Source organism: Xenopus laevis, chromosome 4L (assembly GCF_017654675.1).
Source record: "Xenopus laevis strain J_2021 chromosome 4L, Xenopus_laevis_v10.1, whole genome shotgun sequence".
NCBI classification, from domain to species: Eukaryota; Metazoa; Chordata; class Amphibia; order Anura; family Pipidae; genus Xenopus; species Xenopus laevis.
Window position 1 is genome coordinate 78,556,647 of NC_054377.1, and position 19,563 is coordinate 78,576,209.

The window sequence follows — 19,563 nt, forward strand, 5'->3', positions numbered from 1 at the left end:
CTCCAACTAAAAACTGCAAGTTTGTAAATGTCTTTTTAGTGAGGTAGATATAGTTCAGTAGTTACATGGCCACAGAATGCCTATATATGTGTTATATCTATAGTGTCAGCCAGACTTCTGCCTGATCTGGATGACGGTTATTGGAGCTTTATAAAACATGACCATTTGAATGATTAAATGGCATCCTTACTTCCGGATGGATATGGCCTTGACAGCTTTGGCGATTCTTCATTTGTGCTCGGTGTTTGCACTGGTCCCCAAATTTCTGATTGATCTAATGGGACTTTAAGGGAAAAAAAAACAAAAAAAAAATCCACTGTTGACAGATTGAAGTTTTTCTTGATCATACTTTAATAATTTTTTTTTAAAAAAAACCCTAATTCACACAAATATTTTTCAGACATTGAAATGATATACTGTAAATAAACTACATGCATACATGGATTTATGATCTATAAATGTTTAGTATACTAATCACAAAGCGACCTTAATTCTTTAATCCTGACAGAGTACTGAAAAAATTATTGAGTGTGTGCTATCAAGTCTTAGTCAGATGTTGGGTTTAAGAAACAGTTTTGTTTCAGGAGTCCACAAAACAATAGATCTGGTTGTTCCGTATGATTTCACTTCAGTTATAATAGTTGTTTCAGTGTTTCATACTTCAGGGCCGTGTTAGAGATATAAAAAAATATTCGATCTCTAAAGAATTAGCATAAATAGAATGTGACCTTATAAGATTACGTTTATAAAGAGGAAATTGTGGATTGATTTTACCTTCAATCTTTGGCCCTTCAAATGCAGATTCTAGAGGAGGACCAAATAATTCAGCAGGCTCCTTCTTGCTGTATTTTATGGGGGGGGGGGAAAAAAAGAATGAAAATGTATGGTTGCTTAATTTAAAGTTAATAAACAGAACACGCATTCCCTTAGTATCTAATTTATCTGCTCTTTATTTAAAATGCAGGTTTACAAATGGGGTATATTTTCAAGTGACTTTATTCAAGTTTTTCACAAAATCCCTCTCATCTACGCGTTTCGGTTCTCCTTGAACGGTCATCAGCAGGATGTCGAACCAAAACTAAAAATTTGAATTTGAATAAAGTCACTTGAAAATATACCCGTGAGTGCTCCTAAATACTATCTATCTATCTATCTATCTATCTATCTATCTATCTATCTATCTATCTAGTTTCGGTCTACCTCAAGGTTACATATATATATGAGAAGAATCACATTAATTTCCTGTTTTATTCGGTCTTCCAGATTTTCTGATGCTAGTTCACCAATTTTTTAAGCTAACTAAATGATGACTGACCTCACAAGGTCAGTTGTTGGTGTTGAGCGCCTTGGTCTTGCAATTTCTTCACCTAAAGAGAAAAAACAATAGGTAAAAACTAAAATGTTTACCGTTTGCTGGTACAAATGTGTAAGAATAAAAGTATTTAGTTTCCTTTCACTCAAAGTTATAAGAATAATAAATATTGCAGTGAATAAAAACTAAACTCGATTGTGCATGGAAGCTCCGTTTAATATATGACTACAAGAAATACACACGTTTTGGTTGTTTATACAAAAACTCATTGTAAGATACTCCCTTTCTGGTAGCATGTGGCTGTGCCAAAAATCAAATTTCAGCAGCATTTATCAGCAAATAATAAAGCATAAATAAAAATAACTTGAAGCTCTTACACAGACAGAGAGATCCTTATAGATCTATAAGTATTTTACCACCTCCAGTCCAGCATGCCTAAAGCAAATTCTAGCAAGTTAAGGATATTGAAATTAATCAGTTATATGACTGTGCATCAACTTAAAAATTACAGTAGAGGCTAATAAGACTATTACAGCATGAAGCACAATGTATTCAAAGGAAAAAGAAAATCTGAATATAAATAAATCCTGGTTGGGTAACAGTTTGAACATGTGCCACGCACATACACATTTTATATATTTATATATATATATATATATATATATATATATATATATATATATATATATATATATATATATATATATATATTTTATATATAATTTTTATTTTCCTTAAACATTTGGTAGCGGACAACCAAGTTAAAGATAGCAAGATACTTTTGTCACAGTTCTACTAGGCACAATGCTATGATCATCCGAAGAATAATTGGGCAGCTGGCCTGCTGAGAAAGCTTTGACTTATGGGCCTCATTTTCTATTAAGATGCAAAAGATGCTTGGATAAAATGCACCAAACATGGTGGCTAAGAATCTCTAGCATAATAAAAAGGAAAAAGGAAAAGCCTCATTTGTATTGGGTGGACAAGGTACACAATACAAATCATAAAACAAAAAAACTAGAATGGAAGAAGGATATAATCTTACTTACGGGATAAATGTCTCTTTAGTGTACCCTATTAAAAGAAACAGATAAGTATTATTGTAGACTAAACTGTTACAGCAGTTTCCACTATGACAAATGCATGTACAATTAAACAACATACAACTATATATTTTGAGGCCATCACACACCAAATTGTAGTGTGCACAGAGAATTCATAATGCACAAAAGACAATTTAAAGGCAATCACACATGGGACATTCTGTAATCTGTACAAGAGGTGGTTTCATAGAGGCAAACGCTATTGCCCTTAAATTATATTTTTATTGTATCTTATTATTTTGGCGGACACAATTAAAAAATGCCTGGAAGTACCTTTAGATTATAGACCGTTTGGACTGTCTAGTATGAGCCGATTCAAACACAAAGAAGCATGTTTGCATAATTATGTGATTGGAGTGACTTTGCATGTAAGGAGCATTTTTCGTTATTAAGAGATTAGATTGGTTTACAAGTGTCAATCACAGATTAACAAAATCCTAATATTAAGAACTAATGAATTCAATTCCTTTACTACAGCGTCTATGCTACTAATGTTAGGGGTGTATTTGTACTTATGATCAACAGATATTGGAAGTTTTGTTTTCACCAATTCTGAATAACGTACAGTATTTATACAGCATAGTTTTTAAATCCAAAGGACCTGCAGTACCATAAATAATTTCATTCTTAAAATTGTGTATGCTCAACCAGCACTGAATAAATGAAATTTCTCTACAACAAATGTCCTATTTTATGAGAAAATTTTTGATCCACAGTTGTGTAGAATGACGTTCAGAGCTTATTCAGGGCCCTTACACACTGGCGTTTTTATTTTTATTCCCACATGGTGGCTTTTTGTGGGTTCCACCAATGGTGCATTTAAATGTTGAAAGAAGCTAAAATTGGACATGAGTAATCTTAGCCAATTTCAGTGTTGCACGCACTTGTGTCCGGTAACTCCTGCTATCTGTACCCAAACCTCCCCCTTAGCAGACATCGGAGATGACATCACAAGGGGTAGCTTTCAACAGTTTCACCACAATCTACCAATGAGGAAGGAGTCCAGCCAGAGAGCACAAATAAAATCATGTGTGCTGTGGCTGGGGCCTACCATGCAGGTTATTTTTTCCAAACCTACTGATCCACTTGTAAGCCTGTGAATTTTTGGTCAGTCTGCACAGGTCTAGTTCTTGCACATGCAAACATTCACTGAACATGTTCATGCATAAATACCTGTGTGTACAATACAAAATGCAAAAAAGGGGGGTTTGTGGGAGTACTCCAAGGCTAAGTAAAAATATATTTAAATACAATGGAAGTGCTACTGATCTGGCCAAATTAATTACTAACAGAGAAAAAGAAGGGGTCTCTGAGTGAAACCAATGCCCAGGTCAGAAAACACTTATTCCAAGAAAAGCAACCATGCAGGGAGGTGCCAGCCTTTGAATACTATGACCGGAGGTAAATAATTAGGGATCGTCATATACCTTTACGTGGTATGATGGCTTATCAACTTTATGTTCATAACTTTGTGACTAAAACCCCCTGGTTTTGTAAATACATGCACTTGCATAGATACTGGATTACTTATGAGACAGGGGAACAGGGAATGTGCATTGATCAACCCCCTTTTTTATACCTGTGTGTACAAGCCTTTACATAAACCATGTTCAATTTTCTAATGCAAACATGCAGTTTTTATAATTTTAAAGCACAAAAATCCCTGTTGACTTTTTCATATTACTGGCCCTTTAATCCCCTGTTTAATTGACTTATTATTAAAGGAATTCTGTCATTATTTTTATGGTTTAGTTTTTATTTACATATTATACTGTTTACACTGCAATAAATCACTGTAACATATAAAATTTAATTCCTGAACCAATAAGTGTATATTTTTTTAGTTGTAATATTGGTGTGTAGACCGCCATCTCAGGTCATTTTGCCTGGCCATGCGCTTTCAAAAAGAGCCAGCACTTTAGAATGGAACTGCTTTCCGACAGGCTATTGTTTCTCTTACTCAATGTAACTGAAGGAATCACAGTGGGACATTGATTTTTACTAGAGTGCTGTTCTTAGATCTTACCAGGGAGCTATCAGATAAAGGTGGCCATAGACGCAGAGATCCGTTCATTTGGCGATGTCGCCAAACCAGCGGATCTCTCCCCGATATTCCCACATTGAAGTGATATTGGGATATCAGGCTGATCCGATCGTGGGCCCTAGGACCCAACGATCGGATCACAATGCATCAGAAATGGGCAGTCGGATCACAGGACCGCATACACGCATAGATGCAGCCGCGATCCGAAATAATTTTTTTAACCTGCACGATCGAGATCTGGCTGACTTTCGGCTAGATATCGATCGGGGAAGCCCGTCGGATGTCTGCACACGGGCTGCAGGTAGATTTTATCAGCCCGTGTATGGGGGCTTTTACTCTCTCATTGGTCTGCTGATGGACTGCTGGGGGCTTATCAGAAGTTTACTAAAGCATAAATGTTGGTGCAGGGCACACTGGTAACTCGCGTATTGATCAGACCGGAGTTTGAGGATAAAAAATTAATACTTTATTTACATAATCATCTCTCGTCTTCCCAGTGACACGAAACGCATCAGACGAGAGATGATTAAGTAAATAAACTATTCATTTTTTTATCCACAAACTCCAGTCTGTTCAATACGCGAGTTACCAGTGTGCCCTGCACCAACATTTATGCTTTAGTATACGGATTGTCCGCTCCCCAGAGCGGAGGGCCTGGGGCTGTAGCACTTGGGCCACGTCTCTATTTGGTGAGTGATTTCACAAGGCTAAATTTGCTTTATGCTCAATATGTTTTTGGTCAAGATGCTTATCAGAAGTTTATCAGAGCACAAGTCACATGACTGGGGGCACCTGACAATATGTTTAGCCCCATGTCAAATTTAAATATCAAAATTAAATATAAAAAAAAAATCTGTTTGCTCTTTGGAAAAACGGATTTCAGTGCAGAAGTCTGCTGGAGAAGCACTATTAATTGATTTGAAAAAAACATGTTTTCACGCATAAGTATCCCTTTATGTGGCAAAAGCACAAGCCACTTTGACAAGCGGACACAACTTGGTATATGGCCACATCACAGGAATTCTGTGGTCGGGGGTAAATACCGATTTGTGTCTCAAAATTTCACTGCAGTCGTCAATGGGGCTTTATTTTTTAACCTTCCTAAGTCAACAAACGTTTGAGTGTAAGATATGTAGCTTATAATACATTTTTATCTTAACCTTTAATGTATTTTTTTATTATTTGTTATGCAAATTTTCCTACAATGGAATGAAACCAATGTAGTTAAGTTATTCCATTTTGAAAAAAAAAAAATACAACAGGAAAATAAATGGTCTGTCTTACCGGGCTACGCCTCTGTGACCAGCAAAAGGGAAGAGAGAACACATACCTAATCAAAGAGTGATATATCAGTAAAAACTAACATAAATACATCATTCAAACACTGCCTCTTAGGGCAGAGACAGACGCTCCGATTCGGGGAGATTTGGTCACCCGGCAATAAATCTGCTCTTTTCCGGGTCGACTAATCTCCCCAAACTGCCTCCCGCCAGCTAGAATCTAAATTGCCGGCAGGATGGCACATAGAACGCTTCCTTTTCCGAAGTCGCACAAAGCTTCCTCGTGAGACAACTTCGGAAAACGAATCGAACCGATTGCCCTCCTGCCGGCGATTTACATTCTAGCCGACAGGAGGCAGTTCGGGGAGATTAGTCACCACGAAGAAGAGGAGATTTCTCACTGGGCGACTAATCTCCCCAAATCTGAGCATGTGTCTCTGCCCTTAAAGTACTGTAAATACAAAAAATGCAAAACTGTAAGGCTAGCGGCACACAGATCAGACATCTGTAATTTTATTTTTTGGTCTCGTACCTAAATGTAATATAGTCGGTCGTTTTGGAAAGTAGAGGAAGAACTTGCAGTCTTTCCAGAGCAGCCAATACCCTCCTGTTGCCATCCAGATTTTACTAAGCACATATACATTCTAATAAAATTCAATATACTTGACAATACAGGACTATTATATTAAATGTCACAAAAGGCAATTTGGATAAACATGATATATTATACATATTTTATACAGGGTAAGGAACACAAGTAAGCAGAGACACTGGCTTATAAATGCAACTGAGAGATTTTTTCTGTAATACTGTGTTTTCTGGTACTCATCTATGATTGTAGCCTATAGGCTTTAAAGATAATGTCTATTTACTTGGCATATAACCAACTATTAAGGCATCCTCCAGAACCTGCAAGCAATTAATTCCCTGTGGCTTTTCTGGTAGCCTCCTCACAGAACACTTGAAGCCACATCTACTGATGGGGCCAATTTATCTACACACTTGGCCCAGAGAGCTCACCATGCCACCCTATTTTATTGGATTTTTTCACAGCTTTTCCCATTTAACCTTTTGCCTGATAAAGCTCTCTGATCTTGCCACACGGTATGTTGACAGACAACACACTATGCACAGATCAAACGGCCAGCACGGTTGAATTTAAACAATAACATTTAAAAAAAAATAATAAAAAGTAGCAATAACAATACATTTGCAACTTTACAGAGCATGTGTTTTTTTTAGATGGGGTATTTGAAAGCTGGAAAGAGTCAGAAGAAGAAGGCAAATAATTTAAAAGAAAAAAAACTATAAAAAAAAAAAATTGAAAAGTCGCATAGAATTGGCCATTCTATAACATACGAAATGTTAACTTAAAGGTGAACCACCCATTTGAGAGACCTCTGTAATGGTATTTTCTTACGAAAATCAGTTGATCTCATCTAGATGCTGATGCTTTCCTACCGAAGATTTTATTTACTATACTCTCCCAAATGAAAAGCAAGAATTGCTTTACTTGTGTGGAGAAAAGGTGACAACACTGTGCTATGCTTTATCAGTCCATGATCAAACACTCCAGTAGTGACTAAATGCTCACCCTGTAGGTGGCTACAATTGTACAAACAAATTAGAGAAAGGTAACATCGAGAGCAGCAGGAAACATTATGGTCAGGAATAATATACATAAGTACTCTGAGAAACTGGCTTAAAGAAAAATGGGAGTAAATATTACATTATTATAAGATGCATTTTGCAACAATACTTTAGGGAGCAGTATGGCATTTTATCACTGTTTGGAAAAGTATATTAAATGAACAGTCAATACTAACACTGATAAGTACTAAAAATTTACTGGGCCATTCTAAATTAAATACAAAAATCAGAAAGTATAAATGCATTACCAGAGAGAGAGAGACATTTACACTAGCATGGTGATCTTCATAATGCCATTTAGAACATTTCCCTCTACTTAAATTTCTGGATTATGCCGCCTAATTCAGATTGTGAATACCAAGGTATTTACAAATGTGCATCTGATTTGGAAACCTTTTAAAAATATTGTGTGTGCATTATGACCTTACTAGCAGATGCTTGTTCTAATCTGTCACAATACAACATGCAAGCCAATTAACCTCAAAGACTATTGAACACAACCATCACAGTAAGATTCAAATACTATATTCATGCTCCTACAAATACATGCAAAACCCACAAACATTTCACTCACAATGGGTAAATTAGTAGCACATATAAAGGAAAGGCCAAATTCAAGGCTTTTAGTTTCTGTAGGTACTGGGAGTTAACAGGGTTGTTCACCTTCCAAACACTTTTTTAATTTCAATTGTTTCAGATTGCTCCCCAGAAATAGAGATTTTTTTCAATTACTTTACCTTTTTTTCCAAAATCTAAAGGTGGCCATACACGATAAAATCCGCTTGTTTGGCGAGGTCGCCAAACAAGTACATCTTTCCCTGATATGCCCACCAACGACAGGGCGATATCAGGTTAATCCAATCATTCAGCCCTAGGACCAAACGATTGGATTATAAAAAGGAAATAGACGCAGATGGCACGTAGGGCTGCATCAAAATCTGATGCAGTCCTCGATCGCAGGAAAAAATCAAACCTATCTGATCAATATCAGGCCAATTTTTGGACAGATATCTTAGAGACCTGTCTGACGCCCTCACACACGGGCAGATAAGCTGCCGAATCGGTCTATAGGATAATATCGGCAGCTTTAATCTGCCTGCATATGGCCACCTTAAATTTAGTTTAATGTCCCTGTCTCTGGTGCAGTGGACTGTAAACTGTTACAATTGTGTTGTGTTTACAGTAGTGGATACATATTTCAGCAGTATTGCAGGAATATTACCAATTATTGTATCAATGACAACAGCTGCCTTTAATGAAGCTCATTAGGGACAAAGATAAGAAATGTAGAACAGTTTACAGGGTCTGCCCCCCCCCTCTCAGAGTAGCTTTAGAAGGTGAAAAATTAAACTTTACACTACAATATTAGAAACACACACATAGAAAATAGAAAGTAATAGGAAAAAGTCTTTATTTATGGTGAGCTATCTGAAACCAACTGGAAAAAGTGCTGGAAGGTGAACAATCCGTTTAATTCAGAAAATGTAGACAGAGCAAATTTGGTATCACTAATAGAGAAAGCATAACACCAATTATAGTTATAATGTAAGATGTTTGTTACCAATAAGCTAAAAACTGTTTTCCTTTCGCTAGAGCAGGTACAAAAGGGGATAGAATTAATTTATTTCACTCGGTCATATGGTTAGAAAATGCTTGCAGTTACTACTGAAATGGCTTCCATTGCTTGCATGTCATTTTTACGTGAACTTTTCATGCTAAATTGTGTATCCAGCCATATTCGACCATTTTTGTGTACAAATCTTGTTATATAAATGTATGAATCTTTAAATAAAGAGTTTAGAAGAAAACAAGTTCCAAAGCACAGTCTTGGGAGAAGTGGTATGTTCCAATAGTTTTATATACAAGGTAATAAATATGACAAGTGCTAAATCATTTTCTACAAAGCAACCATCTGCTCAAATATACAAGTGCTTTATAAGGTTGCCAGTATTGACTGTGTGTAAATGTCAAAATTCTGTTGTACAATTACGAAACATGGGGGAAGAGGGTTTGGAATCTTACCGGACTTTTCCTCTAATAATGAAGCATAATTGAAACAAAACCGAGAGAGTTATTAGTAACTGCAAAGACATGCATCCTGATATGGAAAGTCATGACTTGTATTTATGTAACTTTATTCTTAAACAGGTTATGCAAATAAAGTGCTTCTGTTTACAGCCAGTTGTTACAGACTCTCACACACACATGCAAATATTGTATATTAAGAGTAAACGGTTTATATATTAAAGGAGAAGGAAAGTGTAAACAGGGACACCAGCTTTTAGGTATCCCTCTCCCCAATGATTCTAATCACTTTAGTGGATCCCAGGGCCAGTGCATTTGTTTGCAGAAAACTGAACTAACCTGGGGTTCTTTTTAGTGAACACCAGAGAGTGATCCTTTTCCCTGCATCTTCTTTCTTTGCACTGCTGTGCATGCGCAGTAGAATGAAAAGCCAAATTTGTTCACTCTACTGCATATGTGTCTGCTCTGGGCATTGAAGAATGAAGGATGAATAAGAGGATAGCTCTGTGGTGCTCACCAAAAAGAACCCTGGACCAGTGCAGCCTAACATCTGGCACCACCCAGTGAGTTAAACTTTCCCTTTCCTTTAAATCCACAGTATGAATATCAAAATATACACACATGGAGTATAGTGGATTTTGTCAGTATTAGATTGTGAAGGCATTATTCTAAGTGCTTACACACACACACACATTCCTGAGAAGTGAAAGCCACACCACCACCCAAAGAAACAATTTATCGCATTTCTGGGAAGCGATAGAAACACTACAGTAACTAGCCACGCTGGTTAGACATACGAGATAATATAGAATTGACAACTGAGTGCTATTTTTTTTTATTATTATAACTGCAGAAGATATCCATGTCTGAAACAACACAATGTAGTTTTTCCCTTTTATTCTCTAGGACCATCAACAGTTATTAAAATTTGAAATGCTGTCAAAGGGCTGCCATCAGGGGGAAGAGGGAATACTGCAGTTTGGGGCTTCATGGCAGAAGGGGACCAGAGATGATAAATGTGATTCACAGGTTGTGAAAGGTGATTGGTTTTTTAGGGCATAACTTGCCAGGACCGGGCTATTTACTGTTCTTTGTGTGATTTTGTTGCGTGGGCATTAAAAAGAAAGTACTGCACAAATAAAGATCTGGCTGTCAGAAATATAATGTGTTGCTATGAGTCAGACTTGCATAAAAAATGTGTGACATACAGCAAGGGCTGCTGATTTGTAGCAAAGATGAGTAACTGAGCAGGAGAGCATGAGGCAAAGAGAAGTACAACAAGCTGTAACACAGTTTAATAATCTAAAGATGAATACATTTGCATTTAATGTCTTAAACTTTTACTTTAAATAAAGTGTTAAATGTATATTGTTTTTTGTTTATAAAACTGCAAAAGTCATTACCAAAACTGTGTGCCATCTTAAAACGGTTATTCACCTTTAAGTTAACTTTTAGCATGATGTAGAGTGCAATTTATTCAGTAGCTCTCCAGTTTGCAATTTCAGACATGTGGTCTCTAGGGTCCAAATTACTATAGCAACCATGCACTGATTTGAATAAGAGACTGGACCTGAATAGAATGATGAGTAATAAAAGGTAGCAATAACAAATATGTAGCTGTACAAAGCATTTGTTTTTTTTTTAGGTCAGTGACCCATTTGAAACCTGGAAATAAAGAGAAATAGAATGCAAATAATTCAAAAACTATGAAAAAGAAAAGAAAAAGAAATCAAAGGCCAAGTTGCTTAGAATTAGTGATTTTATAACATACTAAAAATTAAATTAAAGGTGAACCACCCCTTTAAATAAGTAGATATCCGAAAGGAAATTCCTTTAGGTCCCTGTTTTTTAACCTTGGGTCTTCAGATGTTGCCAACAACTTCCAGCATTCCTCAGCATATAATCAAGTTTTAATGGGTTGTTCACCTTCCAAACACTTTTCCAGCTCAATTGTTTTCCAGATAGTACACCAAACAAAAATATTTTTTTCAAGTGATTTTTATTTTTGACTCTTCTTTTAATATTGAAGTAAAATATTTGCCCTTCTCATGCCACCCTGGTGTACTTTTGTTGGTGAACAACCCTATAAAAGTATGTTGTGAGCTGCAGTCCAACAACTTCTGAAGATGCAAGATTACATACCATATTCTATACATTTCTGATGTGCAAAAAACAAGTGCTAAGGGAGTGCACTAAAGCAGTGCTAAATAATCTATTTACTATTATTAATGGGAGAGAGGGAGAGAGGGAGAGAGGGAGAGGGAGAGAGTATCTGGCAGCAGGCTGGGGCAAATTTTAATATAGGCATCCAAGTCCTGCCCCCCTCAGGTACATATATAGAAAAAACAGCCCTGATCATAACATACTTTTACAAGGCTTTCCTGTGGAACAGCTTACATAACAACCAATGCATAAAAAATCAAAAAAAGAATCGTATGCATATTTAACTTTGTACAGCTGTACAGTCTTTATCTTGGCATTTTACATTACATCAATGTGTAATGCTACAGAATTAATGACAAGTGGTCACATTGCATTGTTGAGCAGAACAGCAGCCGTTCTCAGTAGTCTCTTCTTTTAGGCCAACCCAGGTAATTCCTTTCTAGAACACACATCCTGCCAGAAAGTAGTTCCATCCTCAAGTGCAGGCACAAGTCACATGACTGGGGTAGCTGGGAAACGGACAATATATCTAGCCCCATGTCAGATCTCAAAATTGAATATAAAAAAAAAATCTGTTTGCTCTTTTGAGAAATGGATTACAGTGCAGAATTCTGCTGGAGCAGCACTATTAACTGATGCGTTTTGGAAAAAACATGTTTTCCCGTGACAGTATCCCTTTAAGTAAGCAATTCCCCGCCCCTGACTGAAACGGATCATTTCCTCACGCCCCCCAGAGGTAGTCAAATTAATTCTCCTCTCCCTGATTTTGTTCCAAGTAAAAGTGATGCACTCTGGGAATTAAAGTTCTTTCTGAGCAGAACTGCACCCACATCCTGCCTCTTCAAAGTTCCCATCCAATCCTGCTTCACCCCCTCCATCGGAAGACACCCATTATACCTGCTGGTGGCATAATTTGGACACTTGCACTGGCTTCCCGCTCCCTTCTGTCGCAGTGCAGCGGAGAAGGGACAGAGTTGGGGAATTTTGTAGATGGAGGAAGAACTGTGAAGAGGCAGGATGGGAGGAGCAACTGTGCTCAGAAAAACAGAAAGAACTGCCATCTCAGAGTGATTTGCTTTTATTTGGAACAAGGGAAGGGAGGGGGATTTATAGTGTCTGGGTGGTGGGCAAGGAATCAGGTGTGGGTTTAAAAAAAAACCTGGGGTTTTCTGGATAAGGGATCTTTCCATAATTTGGATCATCAGACCATATGTCTGCAAAAATAAATTTAAACATTAAAAAACAAACAAAAAAACAATAGGATTGTTTGGTCTACAATAAGGTTGAACTATATTTAGTTGGGATCAAGCTACTCTTATTATTACAGTGAAAAAAAGAAATCAGTTTTAAAATTTAGAATATTTTGCTTTTAATGAACTTTATGGTAGATGGCCTTCCTGTAATTCAGAACTTTCCAGATAACATATATATTATACCTGTATATGCATGTTTTTGGCAGGTTAAACACACTAATTTTTAAACATTTTAACATCTGAATTTTCCTTCGGAAAAAAAAAAAAAAGCTCTTGCGTCCTAGTTCTTTGGCACAGGGTGCTTATTTACAGCTGGTGAAGAAGTGCCAGAAACCACCACTGCTTCCTCCTATTGACTTTATTGGGAAACACGTGACAGCATTAGTATTGATACTTTTCAGCTTGAATTTATTTACTAGAACATTTTCATGCTGAAAAGCACTAGTACCTTTGCTGTCATGCAGTGTAAAACGGGGGCACTAAGGGCCCATCAACCAGAGCTATTAAACCTGCATCTTCTTGCGGAGAAGGTATACCCATGTCTGAAGAGATTAATTTACATGTAACTGATTAATATAGCCAGGAAATGACTTTTTCCGACTAGATGACAGTTCACTAAGGTCATGGGGAAGCATTATATACACAAAGATAACAGCAACCAGTGTGGCAGCTTCCAAAAAAAACAAATACAAGAGGTCTTCTGCCCTCAACCCATTATCAATATATTAAGGACGATGAAACATTTTGTACCTAATATATTGATAATGGTTTGAGTGCAGAGGACCTCTTGTATTTGTCTATGTGGAGTTTGTGGTCACAGCCTCATTGCACTTAATGTTTTTAAAAATTAGTGGTGAGCACAACTTTCCCTTGTTTGTTATAGTTTATAGAGGAGCAGTGGCCAGCTCCATGTTGTAGCTCCCAACCTTTCCAACTATAGTCAGGTGTTCCCACTGTTGGCCAATAAAAGGGCAATCAAGTTTGGGAGTTTTACTTTGAAAGCAAATAAGTTGCGGGTAAAATTTAGTCCCTTTGTAAAATGGAAAATGAAGCAATAGAATTCTTAATGAATCAGATGCAAGTTGATGTAGGAACTAGCCACACCCACCGGTGATTACTTTGACGTAGTTGGCCAGCTTAAATATATTGCAATATATGGACACACAATCCCTGTTTTGTTTAAAGGGTAAGGAATTTTTAGTAGGCACAAAATGTTTCATTGTCCTTCATATATGATAATGGGTTGAGTGCAGAGGACCTCTTGTGTTTGTCTATGTGAATTTTGAGGTCACAACCTCATTGCACCCCCACTTAATGTTTTTAAAAATTAGTGGAGAGCACAACTTTCCCTTGTTTGTTATAGCTGCCAAAAAGATACATTAGGGCTACATTGATATTGGTGCTCTGGTGAGTTATGTTTGTTGCTTAGTCCAAGTTGTTTTAAAGCAGAGAATATCTTGATCCCAAAGCCGTTTACAGCCCAATCTAGAAGGTTGTTTGGGGGCCTATTAGCTTTAGGGCTACTCCTGCCAGCACTGTAACAGTCTCCCTGGATTCGCCTGATTATCTGTGGCAGGATAGGCCATATCACTCCTGTCTTTTCCCTGATCCCTTCACAGAGTTCCACTTTAACGCTTTTACATCTCTCCTACTGCGGAGGATAAAAGAAAACCCAAGCACAGACTAAAAAAGGCAGAAAAGAGTTAAAGGTCTGTGCTCCAGAAATGGCAAAGGGCCAATTGGGAATCCTGGCAGGCCAGTCCAACACTGGGTCATGCATATTTAGCCAACAGAGATTATGCCTACTGTGGCACTAAATAAAAGCTTGCATTGGAGTGACCATTTATTGATACTCATTTAATTTCTGCCATAACTTTCCCTTGCTTTATGGCAGGGACTCCAAGGGGCACTTTGAGTCAAGTATTTTTAACCGGCCTGAAAAATATAATGACTAATGGCTAAAAAACATACCATCTGGCTTGCATGGTAATCACCTGTATGCCCATGTGCCATGAGCCATAACATGTAAAACAACCATTGCCTGGGATTGAAGACTGCATTGTTCCACAAAACTACCAACTGACAGGAGCTGGCCACTAGTGCTTTCAGATGATGGCCATGCTAGTTACTGGGTGTAGTTTCCCCCATTGCATTTCTGGGTTATTTAAAAATGTCAAGCTCGTGGTCATTAACATTTACTACACTGCTAAATGAGATGCCTATAGCAGTGACCTTTTAACTATATATGATATCTGAGCTGCTAATGTTATCCACATGTAAAATATTAAACTGTACCTTAAAGGGGAACTATCGCGAAAATGAAAATGGTATATTAGCTTCAGCATGGTGAAATAAGAAACTTTCTAAATATAAATCAATTACAAATTAATTTCTAAAATAGTCAAGTTATCTTGAAAAAGAGCTCTTTGCTCGAAACATGTAGTAGATCAATAAAAGCACAATTTTAGCAGCAATGTATTGCGTTTGACCAAGCTCTTATCCACGGTTATTTCTATGAATTTAGGCTTCAATGGACAGAAGCGGTGGCGACTGGACCAAAGTCATTGAATCCAGTCTCTATATTGTTATTGAACAAGTTTATCTTCACTATCCCTCTCTCAGCATCTGTTTCTCCTCATTCAGGAGTTGGGTGTTAGATGAATGATCCAATATATCTTAGGGGGGGGGGGTCCTTTTGCCTAGAAAATGTATGAGGGCTTACTATATTAAAATCAACAGATATCATGTCTCTCTACATGCAGAATTTGTGCAACAGGCATTTAATTTGTTAGACTTTGTTTGTACTGGAATCAGTTATTTGAGTGAGCTCTAATTCATCTGCTAGGAAAGGAAGCCCACCCCTATAAGATATATTGGAGCATTCATCTGACACCCAACTGCTGCATGAAGACAGAATGAAGAGAAACAGATGCTGAGAGGAATGGTGAATATAAAATCGATTATTTCAGAAACAATGCAGAATTGTTAATTGATTGCATTTAGGAATTTTCTTACTTCACTATGAGTATAGTATATTTTAAAGGAAAACTATACCCCACAACAATGTAGGTCTCTATAAAATTATATTGAATAAAACAGCTCATATGTAAAACCCTGCTTCATGTAAATAAAAAAAAAAAAAATTTTTTAGTAGTATGTGCCATTGGGTAATCCAAAATAGAAAATTGCCATTTTAAAAAATAAGGGCAGCACCCTGGGATCCTAGGATCACATGAGCCAATTAACAGACAGAGTTCTGTCTTTTGCTACCACACTTCTTCCTGTTACAGTTAGAGTTGTAGTATTTCTGGCCAGGTGATCTCTGAGGCAGCACACAGCCCATCACAAAATGGTGGCTCAAGGCAAAAGATGTATATATATATATATATATATATATATATATATATATATATATATATATATATATATATATATATATATATATATATATATATATATATATATATATATATATATATATATATATATATATATATATATATATATATATACCAGTTTGGTAAGATTCTTTAATATGCCAATTAATATGATATAAAGTATCTGTTGCTTAAAGGGGATCCGTCCTATTTTATCACATTCAAGCAAAATCAACTTTAATTACACTATATATTATTTGAATCTTGTTTCCATCAGTCTGGGAATTCAAAATTATAGCAAGCCGACAGCAGCCATTTTTGTGGACACTGTTAATAAGGCAAGCCTTGTGTCATCTCAGAATCTTGTTTGTGCACCAGAATGGTGAAGAGAACAGGGGGAATGTGGGGAGAGCAGTGACATCTAGGAAGTGATAAATGTAAATAATAAGTAATATTTGATTGACAGTTTAGATTTTCAAATGAGCTTACAACAGCTATGAATGCTTTAATAAAAAACAGAAATTGGATTTCATGTATAATTTGAAAAGGACTTTTATTATACAGATGTGTGTGTCTGGGTGACAGGTCCACTTTAAGTATTCATTTTGGGAGTAAAGTTTTCCTTTAACATTATGGTTCTTTAATGGTCACTATCCATTACTAAATATTGTATAGAACAAAACAGTACCTCTGCAGTCTAATATAACTATAAAAAGACTTTGTTCTAAGCACAAGGTTTAGACCTTGGCTGTTCGCAAGGTTTCAGGTTGCTATTGGCCTTTTTTCCCCCAAGGTGCTTTTTATTCCCAAGAAAAAAAAAAGAACAGCTTGAAAAAGGCCAATGGCAGCCTGAGATGTTGCTGATGTCCAAGGTCTAAACCACGTGTTTGGAATAAAGGCCTTTTATTGTTATATTAGGTTAGCGAGGCGTTGCTCGTCTGTTCTAGTCAATATCATAATGGCAGACTTCCTAAGAACATTCAAGGACAAATCAAAGTCTCCCTTTAGCTGCACCTACACATAGCATAGGAACGTATATAGTAGCCAAGGGACAGCAATGCTTTTAACCCCCAGAACAGGGGCATTACTGAAAGTACTCTTTACCCTCTGGCCCTTTATAGAATTTATGATGCAAGCACATTTTATCCACCTTCCACGATACATGGCTTTTTCATATTATTTTACAGTCTCTAAGCCTATATACTGTAAGATTTGAGGTGATTTAGAACTATCCATTTAGATAAGTGTAAGTTACTTATAAGTAAACAAGTAGTGGACATTTTTGTGTGTGTTTGTAGAACTGAGCAGAAGCAGTACAAACATCTCAAAATATTACAACATTGAAAGGAAGACTTACCACTGGAGAAGGAGAAAGTGCAATGTTTCCTATTGAAGCCTTTAGCTCATCCACAGTTGCGGCACTTTTCAAGCTATCCTTAGCCTGTAGAGGCTTAATTTTAATATTGAACTTCTTGTGCGACTCTTGTTCTTCTTCTGATTCACTTGATGAATAGAAGTGCTTTCCTTTGTTAGGTAAATCACAGTTAAAGACCATACAGAGTTTGTGTGTATTTTTTAGACAGTAAAATACATTGTTCTGAAAATGGAACAAACAATTCTGACATTATATAGTGGATAATGTACCCCCTGCTGTAATTTATAAAGATATTATAAGTCACCAAGGAGTTATGTGACCATATAAAAGCATGAGGCCGAAGGCCGAGTGCTTTTATACAGGTCACATAACTCCGAGGTGACTACTATATCTTTATAAATTACAGCAGGGGGTACATTATGCATTATAATCTACAGTTTGTGGGTGCAGTGTCTTGATTCCTAAAGATGTCTGGCTCTGTTCTGCCCTTGCCTGCCACAGGTGATGTCATAGGGGAAAGGCCAAGGAAGTAGGAAAACATAAAGCAGGACTGGAGACTGAGGTGGGAGGGAAAGTGTAAGTTGAGAGGGAGGTTATGTAAAAATTTGGTTGAGTTGGTAATCAAGAATGGAGAGAGACCATGTGAGGGGGGGAAGACCAGAGAGGGGGCTAGACAGAGCGGACACCAAGAGACAGGGAGTCCACCTTAAGACTGTCAGTGCCAGGCCTTGGGCAAATTGTGCCCAAGGCAGTGCCAGACGCTTATCACCCTTCCTGCCCGCCCCTCCCCATCTGCAGTGAGTTTTGGAACAGCACAAGAGCAATATCGGGTGAAATGGGAAGGAGCTAATATCATCCTGTCAGCCAGCACGGACGGACACAGAAAGCAGCATTACCTGCAACACTCCACAGTCCATTCGTCACCCCTTTGATCATTACTCCTCCCCAAGGAATTTCCCCGCTCTAACAAGAAGGGGAGGGGGATCGGAGCAGACAGGGATCGGCAGGGGGAGCGCCCTGTAAAGGTAAAATCTGAGTCTGCGAGTCAGACAGGAAAGGGGAAGCGTGTAGGGAGAGCTGCAGGGAGAGATCAGCGGTGGAAGTGATGTTCTATATAAACGGCGCGTTCTGACGCAAGAACGCGCTGTTTATAAGGATATAATTTACTGTCGGGTACCATAGGGAAATGACCAGACTGTAGATTATATAGGGATAATCTAGGGCACAGTAGCACCAATGTGAACTAATCAGAAATCCTGCGTTCTTCATTTCCATAATAGGAGCATTTTAATGTCTTAAAAAATAGGGAGAAAGAATTCAACCCTCTACCTTTATTAACTATAGAAAGAAATCTGTTTGTTGAGACATTATTTTTCTTGAGACATTATTATTATTATCAATAAATGATGGTCATCTCAAATTATCAATACCACTCCCACTTACAATGTTAAATTAAATTCATCAACACATCATAGAAAAAAAATGCGCAAATAAAATCATAATTTAATTTAGGAGCATGTATTTCAAAAGGATATAGCCAGGTTCCATATCAGGTCTGATGCTGTAGCCCTCATCATCAACCTCAGGAGAGTTCTGCAATCATTTATTAAAAAAATGCTATGAGAATAAGTGACATTTGCTTATTAAAATGTATACTTTCTATGTCAGTATAATATTTGCACAGTTCTTTGAGGTATTATTTATTTTCATACTTACATATCGCTCCCAGTCAATCTCTGCGTAAAATCCATTTTGGGCGCCATTTGCTTTCTTCTGCTTTTAGTAAAGAAAAACAAATATCTTGGAATTTTTGAGAAAAACATTATAGTTGCAAATCAAAATATTTACCGATCCACTAAAGCATACTGAAATGAGTGGAATCAAAGTTTAGGACATTCAGCATGGTTTACAAAATGTATTATCTGCCATCACCTTATTGGACACAAAGGGCTCAAAAATCTCTTTAAAAGAACTTGCATTC

The 19,563-nt window shown here is 37.1% G+C and overlaps 1 protein-coding gene across 11 annotated transcripts in view; it reads right to left on the reverse strand.

The window, feature by feature from the left end:
• sgip1.L (SH3GL interacting endocytic adaptor 1 L homeolog) overlaps positions 1-19,563 on the reverse strand; it is a 75,213-nt gene that overhangs the window by 22,949 nt on the left and 32,701 nt on the right. For 5 of the 11 annotated variants that reach the window (XM_041590366.1, XM_041590372.1, XM_041590374.1 and 2 more), the window contains exons 4-12: positions 19,299-19,355; positions 19,118-19,175; positions 17,565-17,740; positions 9,412-9,423; positions 5,744-5,755; positions 2,362-2,386; positions 1,316-1,367; positions 775-842; positions 191-283 (exon numbers count right to left, since the gene is read on the reverse strand). In XM_041590366.1, the coding sequence (XP_041446300.1) occupies positions 191-283; positions 775-842; positions 1,316-1,367; positions 2,362-2,386; positions 5,744-5,755; positions 9,412-9,423; positions 17,565-17,740; positions 19,118-19,175; positions 19,299-19,355 (553 nt within the window). Of the gene's footprint in view, positions 1-190; positions 284-774; positions 843-1,315; positions 1,368-2,361; positions 2,387-5,743; positions 5,756-9,411; positions 9,424-17,564; positions 17,741-19,117; positions 19,176-19,298; positions 19,359-19,563 lie in introns of all 11 variants that reach the window. The other 6 variants (XM_041590368.1, XM_041590369.1, XM_041590365.1 and 3 more) reach the window with 2 other exon arrangements.